At 36.9% G+C, this 9,876-nt stretch overlaps 1 protein-coding gene across 1 annotated transcript in view; it reads left to right on the forward strand.

Moving 5' to 3' along the window:
* The window catches only part of LOC113230586 (zinc transporter 2-like), a 61,502-nt gene extending 52,970 nt beyond the window's left edge, over positions 1-8,532 (forward strand). The window contains exons 6-10 of the mRNA XM_026464597.1: positions 1,341-1,434; positions 2,076-2,200; positions 3,270-3,385; positions 5,141-5,323; positions 7,831-8,532. Coding sequence (XP_026320382.1) covers positions 1,341-1,434; positions 2,076-2,200; positions 3,270-3,385; positions 5,141-5,295 — 490 coding nt within the window. The 3' untranslated portion in view covers positions 5,296-5,323; positions 7,831-8,532. The remainder of the gene's footprint in view (positions 1-1,340; positions 1,435-2,075; positions 2,201-3,269; positions 3,386-5,140; positions 5,324-7,830) is intronic.
* Positions 8,533-9,876: the final 1,344 nt, after the last annotated feature.

Here is a 9,876-nt window from a genome sequence, read left to right on the forward strand (position 1 = left end):
CACACACACACACACACACACACACACACACACACACACACACACACTCACACACACACACACTCACACACACACACACACACACACACACACACACACACACATGCGCGTGCACCACACACACACCGCGCGCGCGCATACGCACACACACGCATGCACGCAAGCACGCACATACTTCCGTGTTTAAGTCCATTTTTGTTAAATTTTTATATTATGCTTGTATAATAGCTGCCTAAACTTATGAGTGTATTATGTACAATTTTACAGTCATGTCCGTGGGGTGGAGGCCTGGTGATCCATAACACAGGTTTTTTACCTAGCTTGGACACCAGTCTCCCATTTTAGCATTGTTTCAATTTATATCTGTACAAATTGCCATTTTAGTATTTGTAAGCTATTGGGAGAAAATAAATAAATAAATTTCACGTAACACGGGTGACGGTTTGAGATTTGAAGTTTCTAGAGATGTAGTGATAATCGATTTTGAGACAATAATTTAAGAACAAATAATAAATGAAATAAAAAGGATTCAATTAATATGTTATTAAGTTACTAAAAAACTATACAACAAATAAAAAACCAACAATAACCAAATAAAAAGTCAATAAGAAAGCATGAAATCAACAGCAACGTAATCCAAAAACGTTACACATACATAGCTCGAAACAAAAAAACCCGCATACAAGGTGTATGCACTCGTATTGACGCGAAATACACAACAGGCAATTCGATTTATCGATTCTATGGTATCAATCTCTATGGATAAATATTCCGTTATACGCATTGGGTAATGTGCATCTTATTTTCATCTTTATTATTTAATTTTCTTTCTACTTAATATACTGTAATTTTTTACTTAAAACTACAAAGCTGCAACAAGTATTGTTTGTTATAATTACTAATACAAAGATTCCATCGATCCGTCCGGATTCGAATCGAGACCTCTTCTAGCAAACCGTGGCAGACGTTATGCCAACTAAGCCACGAAACGAACCAGCGGACATCACTTATATTTTGGTTTTTCAACGACATTTTAGCCGTAGCGCCATCTATGAGAAATCTATGAAAGTATTTCGTCACCCAGTTAGGTAACTTTACAGCTACCAGGATTGGCCTATTTAAATTTGTATTGAATTGATATTCAACTATTTTAAGCATCGTTTATTTTTGCTATCTTATAAAAATTTTACTATTTCTTTTTGTAACCTGGTTGAGAGATTGGTTAAATATAGTATGCACGCAACGTAACAATTTTAAATGCCACAGTACCCATCCTATATGACATTTTAATTCACGTACTAGAGACGAAAGAGTTTTATGCATGAACTTTTGTGTTACAGGAATATCAACCTACGCGCGGCGCTAATTCACGTCATAGGTGATCTCATACAGAGCTGTGGGGTACTGCTGGCATCTGTACTCATTAAGTTCTATGTAAGTTAAGGCAAGTCACCGGAGGAGAAAAACTGTTTTGCTGGATTGCTCGTGGTCCCGGGTTCGATCCTCGGCCGGACCCAGAACTAACTTTCCAATATTGTCTCGGGTGTTGTGCGTATCTGATGTTGTCTAATATTTTATTTATATTTATTTAGTTATGTTACTTGTTTCCATGTAGTAACCAAATCATGAAGGAAAATAAACGCTAAAAAGCCGTGCTTATGTTACGTTCTACTGTTGTTCTTACATCCGTAAGATTTGTTAATAAATTTGTTACCGGACCCGGGGGTCGATTCAGAACCATACGATATTTCAGTTGTCGACCGATTTCTTTTCATTTTTATTCACGACACTCGAATCGATAATCAAACTGTCGTATGCGAAACCGAACCGAAATGACGTCACACCCGTACGATTACTCGAACTTCTCGACCGGCAAAGGCTACAAACGTTATTCGGAACACAGTTATCGAAAGAAAGTTACCGAATGTCCTATTGTTTACAAAGCAAGAATGTAATATGGAAATCTCTTATTATTAGTCTGGATTTTGTTCAATTTTATTTTTAGATTTTCATTTTTCTTATAATCTATTTCACTGACTCTCATGATAATTTCATTATTTTGCGGACAATTCCAGCCGGCTGCTCAAGTAGTGGACCCGATCTGTACATTCATCTTCAGCATACTGGTGCTGGCAACGTCCGCGCGCGTCGTACGAGACGCCTTGGCCATGCTCATGCAAGGTGTGCCTCCCAACTTCAGGTAAGTCGTTCGTAGTGTTGCCACTTCCTGGTCGGGTCTCGAAAGATAATTAAAAGCTTAAATCTAAGTCGGGACACAAATGATAATTTATACGCGTATATCTCAACCGGGATTCAAGCTTATCTCTTAGTACTCAAACCATAGTTGCACGCTTATTTCTCAATGGGTATTCAAAAGGTACAAGCTTATCTTTTAGTCGGTACTCAAAAGATATAATTAAAAGCTATATAATTATATCTAACTCGGACCTCAAAAGATAATTAATTACACGCTTGTATCTAATCGGGACTGGAAAGATATTATATGTCAATCGGAACTCGAAACATACAAGCTTATTTATATCTTAATCGCTGGTCAAAAATGTATTACAAGTACATATCTAAGTCGAGACCTAAGCAAAGGTAAACACACTAACCGTTAAAGTGGCGGATCAACGGACTCATCAAATTTGACTTGAAAACTTTTATGATTTTAACTATTACGTCTATTGACCTTTTGTGGTAGGTCATTCATTACGTCTATCGAAAAATGGGATGTTCTTCTTCCTGTCCTTATCCCATGCTAGGTGGGGTTGGCAGAACGTGTATTTTGCTTCCAGTCTCTCCTGTCAACCGTCCATTTCATATTCACACCTTTATTATCCGTGTCATCTTTAATACAATCCATCCATCTTTTCTTCGGCCTTCCTTTCCCCTTATATGCCCTCCACATTCTTACCTAACCCTCTTCTCGTCATATGACATTTTTCACTCCGCATGACAATATTCATATCACGCTAACCTATTACTCCTTATCTTTTCGGTCTCTGGCACCACTTTTAAACTTTCTGAGACGTACTCATTCCTTATCTTATCCTTTCTCGTCACTCCACACATCCATCTCAACATTTGCATTTCCGCTGCATGCACAGTTTCATTCAACCTCCCTTTTCATCGCCCAATATTCTGACTCATACAGTACGACGAGTCTAGTCACAGTGTTGTATATTTTCCCCTTTAGCTTATTTGATGTCATTTCTCCATATTTGCTTTACTTCATTGTTATCGAGTTTAGAATTAAAAATTTTCAGATACCGTGAGCTAGTAGGATCGTTATCGTCAATAAACGGTGTTCGACATGTCCACTCGGTCCACGCGTGGGCGTTGTCCACGCACCACATTATAATTACAGCACACGTAGCTATAGGTGAGTTGTTATTTTTTACCATTTTATCGTCATTATTGTTGACAGCGGCGTCTATTCGAACGAACTGAAAGTTCAGAAACACTGTTCAAACAAATATTCACACACACAATACACGCACATATACTTCATACATACATTTGAAATCGTCTTGCAAATAAACAATGTGTACAACATTTTTTATTTTTGAATATTTATAAGGGACAACTTAAAAGAGTTAAACTATCACGGATTTGTTATAATTATTAATACGAAGATCGAACACTCAGAAAAAATCCTTCGATCCGGCCGGATTCAAACCGACGTCTTGTACATACCATACGCATACAATATGAAATATCATAGATTTCTCATAGATGGCGCTACGACTAAAAAGTCGTTGAAAAACCAAATACAAATATACGACAACAAACACATAGAAAAATTCGTGAGGTCCGCTTAGTGGTCGAAAAGACTCGAGCCTTTTAGCCCTAAATTTAAAGCTTGCGAGTCTTTTTTAAAGGCGGACTCACAAAAGAGTTCGAAAAGGCTCGAGCCTTTTAGAACTAAATTTAAAGCTTGCGAGCCATTTTTAAAGGCGGACTCACAAATCAGTAGTTCTAAAATTGCTCACTATAAAAGGGTTTGAGGCTTTTTTAGGCCGAGGCTTTTTTTAAAGCCTTTTTAGAAGACTGGCGTTAGCGGTCAAAAAGGCTCGAGCTTTTTAGCCTTTTTTTAAGACTCACCGCTTTATAGTGATGGCTACAATATTAATAATAATAAATGGATAATAATAAATATGTCACTACATATTCACACAACGCTATCTAGTCCCAAAGTAAGCAAACTAAAGCTTGTGTTATGGATACTAGACAACCGATAAACAAACATATACATTTATAGACACAGAACAAATTATCATGTTCATTACACAAACATTTGTCCTCGGTGGGAATCGAACCCACGACCTCTGGATTAGCAGTCAGGATTACTAACCACTACGCCACGACGCCACTATTCTAAAAAGGCTTTAAAAAAGCCTAGGCCTAAAAAAAGCCTCAAGCCCTTTTTTAGTGAGCCATTTTAGAACTACTGTTTTGTGAGTCCGCCTTTAAAAAAGACTCGCAAGCTTTAAATTTAGGGCTACAAGGCTTGAGCCTTTTTGACGGCTAGCAAAAGCCATAAATACAATTAGCCTCGAGGGCTTGAGAGTTATTTAGCTTTTTAGCCTTCTAGCCATCGCTATAAAGCGGCGAGTCTTAAAAAAGGGCTAAAAGGCTCGAGCCTTTTCGACCACTAGGTCCGCTGGTTCGTTCCGTGGCTTAATTGACTTCGTAGAAGACGTCGGTTCGAATCCGGCCGGATCGAAAGAATTTTTTCTGAGTGTTCGATCTTTGTATTAATAATTATAACAAACTGGTGGAGTAATTTCACATATAAATAATTGAATATCAATTCAATAAAAATTTAAATATCAAGGATGTCATTAAATTACACAGAAGCCATATAATAAACTGGCTATGTTGAGTGTGTTCGTTATTTATTTATTATTTATATAACGTTTTAGAGAACACTTTCGCTCAATCGCTGAAAAGAACCGGTCAATTAGCATAAATAGTTTTAAGGCAAACCTATGTAATACTTTCATTAATTAAATCTTATAAGAGGACACAAATTGCCTTTTTGAAAAACCTCCTTCCGGCGGCTAGTTCCGTCATTTGTATCGCATGTGTGTGTTTTGTGATAAATAAACCATTTATCTGTCTATATATCTATCAGATGAGCTAACAGACCCAGAAATAGTGCTCCGCGAGTGCCAGAAGCTAGCGCGCGACGAGTTCGAAGTACAGTCAGCCACATTCCAAGTGGAGCGGTACACCGTTGCGAGTCAGTCTTGTGATACCTGCCACCAGCAGCCTGCAGCACGCTCCTGACATCTCACCACTTTGTCGCACTAAACAGGTACTCCGACACCCACTGTTACCACTTATAACAGGTCTTGTAGTTCACAGCGACTGCGGAACCAAGTTGTTTCATTCCCTGCTTCTAAATCCATGATACTAATTACATTTAAGCTTGAAATACACAGAAAGCGGGTGCGGGTCTTGTGTCCCTCTCGTGTCCCGCGTTTGGTGTGTTGTCGTCCATATAAATACACGGAATCAGACCCGCCGCGGTCCCGACCCGAAACGCGTCCGATCCACACCTGCTTTCTGTGTGGTTCACGCTTTATAAGTGTGTGAACCAATTTTGATAAATTTTAGTACAGAGATAGATGGGACCTAGGAGGACATATGGTAAAACTTAAAGGGGTTGAAATAGAAGATGAAAGTTTGTATGAGACGGGCTCCAGCTAGTAGGGAATAAAACTATAGTCTTTCTTTTTTGAAGTCAGAGTAAAATGACAGATGATAGCGCAAAAGTGTTAGCTAGTGATTGCAGTCGATAAATATTGTAACGACTATATACTTTTTGCTTTGTCGCCACTTTGTAGTTTATTGGATTTAGACTAGACTGTAATACCTACGTACCTGGTTCAAATATTCTCAATCAGGCTAGTCCACTGCGGGTCGAGTCAGCACGTGGCAAATTGATAGTTATAGAACATGTATCGTTACAATATTAAACTCGACAATTAACTTAGTTGTATTTTTCCACCGAGTCTATGCAAGTCGTAATGTTAAACAGTACATAGAGGAACTTACCAGTTGTTTGTCTCTTAGGGTACATTCACTTACACTGCCATATCTTTAGTTTTAACCAAACTGAAGTGCACTCGGTTCCCGCCATTGACGTTACTGCCGTCTCGATAGTGTCAAAAATAACAAGTTAGCAACATTGACTTACAAATATATGGACGTCGGGTCCGCGCTAAAAAGTGTCCGAACTTATAGGGCGTTAAAATCGTATACAGAGCGTCATTCACGCTTTAGTCTTCGTTTGTTCGACTGACAGCGAAGCAAGCAAAATTAGACAGTACTGCGATGACATTACAATTTAAATTCAACGTTTTAGCTTTTTCATATTCCTTTACATGTCACTACGTTTAAATAGGTTGACTTGGGACATTTTTTTCATGATTTTTGTATTAGACCCGTCGTCCATTTATTTGTAAGTCAATGGTTAGCAAAGACAAAACAGTGTTTCGACAATACAAAAAATGGATGAACTCACCAAATGAGTTATTATCGCGTGATTCGCGACAAGCTTGATATTATAATTATTAAACCAAGATTTAACACTTAAAAAAAACTATTTCGATCCGGTTGGATTCGAACCAGCGTCTCTCAGCAAACCGTGCCAAACGCTATGCCAACTACTAACTAAGCCACGGAACGAACCAACCGACCTCACGAATTTTTCAGTGTGGTTGTTGCAGATCTCTGTTTTTTGTTTTAACGACTGTTTTGCTGGAACGCCATCTGTGAGACAATTTTTGCTTGATAATTTTACACTTTGATCTTTGGGATTGATGTACTCAACGAATTGGTTTTTTATTGTTTTAACTAGATATATTTATTTATTGAAAACACTTGAAACTTACAGTATTCACTTTATCAAAGCACTTACAAGTCAAGCTGATTAAAATGCAATAAAACAAAGTTAAGAAAAATTAGATAACAAAATAAAATTACAAGTACATTGGAAGTAGAAAGTATGTACACTACGCACAGTATGCGACCCATTCTACAGGATACCAGTTCTCGAAAGGTAGTTCACGAACATCAGTATTCCGCGACGGACAACGTATTGTTTTCATTATGAATACAAAAATTGAACACGCAGAAAAACATTTTGTTCGTCGTCCCGGTGAGACTTGAACCCACAACCATGCTGCACCGTAACATTGCTCTCATAATCTGAGCCACGGATCCAGTTATCGGGCCGTCGAAATTCTCCTATGTGTTTTGTTATAGATCTATCTACTGACTTTCGGCATTCGTGGCCGATAGTGACATATAGTGAGAGATTTTTGAATAACCTTCTCACCGTAGCCGATACTTTTACAGGTATCACAACCGACGCAGATGTCGCTTTTCGATCAATGTATTTATTGAATTATTTTCTTAAATAACTCCACGAGTTTTGCTATCACGGTGGGACTTGAACCCACGTCCATAGTGCACCGTAGCATTGCTCTAACCATCTGAGCCAGGGATACAGCTTTGTATTCATAATAATAACAAAACTATTGGTCATTGACAAAAAATCTCAATAAATAACATACTTTTTGTCAAAGAATATATCTAGATTCTGATACTAGGTGAGCATAGACATTGTAGACTTGATTACAGGGAATTATATTTAAGAACTATACAAACCTGAACTGCTGTCTCTTGGGCGGTATCCATCCCATCTAGTGTGTTTCACTGAAGTTGCTACATTGCGCTTCTGGGTGAACCCCTCCATCGCCCATAGGGGTTATTGGCGCGAATACTTTTTAAATTATAAATATTTTTAATCCACAGCGTGCGGTACTAGCCGAAACAAGTCGAAACCAAAGGCCGGTATAGAAGAACGCAAAGACGCGCAGGAGTTGCCGTGAGTTATAAAACTAGATGGGCTCATAGGATAGAAATGAAGGAACAATTTGCGGTCCATAATTTCACTTAAAACATTTTATGGCAGTAATATGTTAGCAGGCAGCGAAATTCAATGAAATAAGAAAGCTATGAATATGTATTAATATTATATAATTTGGATAAATAATGAATTAATATGCTAAGTGTATAATATCATTTCGACAAATATTCAAATGAAAGTTTTAATTGTAATATCGCTACCTGTACATATATTTTTGCACCTGACTGTACACTTGTTTTGACGAACGTCTTTATATGACGGAAAGTTACGTTAATTTACTGTAGTTAATTGGCGTTGACCGTTGAAAATTCATGACTGACCGATCACGTCTCTTCAATCACCGCTAAACGCTGTTCCAAATATAAAACCGACCAATGATACACAGTGATAATAGCCATGTGATTGGTCAGTTTGAATTCTCTATTGCATTCTTAAGGCGTTACCTCGACAACAAAATCGTATTAATAGTAATATAGCTTTGTACGTCGAAAATAAATCGGAATAAGAGAGACCGAGATGGCATATAGCTGTTTTTAATATGAATAAGTGAAACGGCAATATTTCGCGCAAAATTGCAATATGTTTGACACAAATAAATATTGGAGTGAATATTGAATTAGATTTTTAAATAAACTACATTTGTTGTGGTCATAGAAATTTGAAAATTGGACCGTAATCAGAGGCTATTACAGTACTTATTCTTAGAAAGAAAATGAGATCAAAGTGTTTGAAATTTGTCGATGTATCACTTTAAGGCGAATTGAACTACAGAATACATAGTATCAGTGATGGTTTACGAGAAAAGGTAACACTGATATTATAGTCCATTTCACATAGGATGGGTACTGTGACATTTCAAATTTTTACCTTGCATGCATACTATTTTTAACTAATGTCTCAACCAGGTTACAAAAAGAAACAATAAATTTGTTATAATATACCAAAAACTAAAAATATTTGTTGTAGTTGTAATTTTAAGTAAAAATGTTGGTATATTATGTAAATATCAAAACAAACTACTTCAGCTACTTGATGCGAGAAACGTAAAGTTTATCCGTAGAGATTTACACTATGGAATCGATCAATAGAATCGGCTATCGTGTATTCTGCGTCAATATGAGTTCATACACGTCGTATACGGGTCGTTGTTGATGATTTTTTATTTGTAGTGTAGTGTTTGGTAAGAAGTTTATAACATAATAATTGAATCCCTTTTATTTTGTTTATTATTTGTTCATAAATCATTGTCACAAAATCGATTCTCTTCGTTGCAAATTATCTCGATAAGATATTTAAATCGACTTTACGTCACTATACCCATGCTATGTGAAATGAACTACAATTAAAACGTTAGTTCTTATTTGTTGCTGAATAAAAACTTAGTACTAGGGCGCTTGAGGAGGACCGATATTCGATTCCCGTTAGAACTAATTTAGAAAAGAAACTTTCTAAATTGGTTAGGGGTGTTCGGAATAGTGCCCGGGAACTTAATTTTGTTACTCTGGTGCTCTTAGTATACAGGGAATTCCCTAGTTTAAGACCAGATTGGTGTGGTTGTCTCCCACAAGAAAAAAATGTAGAATCAGTGTTACCTTTTTTAATCCACATCACATATAATACGAATGTCCTGATGTGTAAATTGAACTTTGACACCCAAGTATGTACTTAAAAACAAAATATATAAAATTACTTTGTATAAAACTCTATCTCACAAATTATACATTATCCCTCTCGTCTAAAACGGCCAGATTCGTTAGGTTTTTTTGTTATAGTAATACTGTAAATTAAATAGGTAGTTGTCATGATCTCAAATAAAATAAAAGAAATATAAAATAACCCGAAATCTTACCACCAAAATCAGAATACAATATCGTACGTTGAAAACGACACCCTCACTAAACGAAACTCTCGCTTTTTCAAATTGAGACTCA

This window comes from Hyposmocoma kahamanoa, unplaced genomic scaffold (assembly GCF_003589595.1).
Source record: "Hyposmocoma kahamanoa isolate Upper Pololo Valley unplaced genomic scaffold, ASM358959v1 101, whole genome shotgun sequence".
Lineage (NCBI taxonomy): Eukaryota > Metazoa > Arthropoda > Insecta > Lepidoptera > Cosmopterigidae > Hyposmocoma > Hyposmocoma kahamanoa.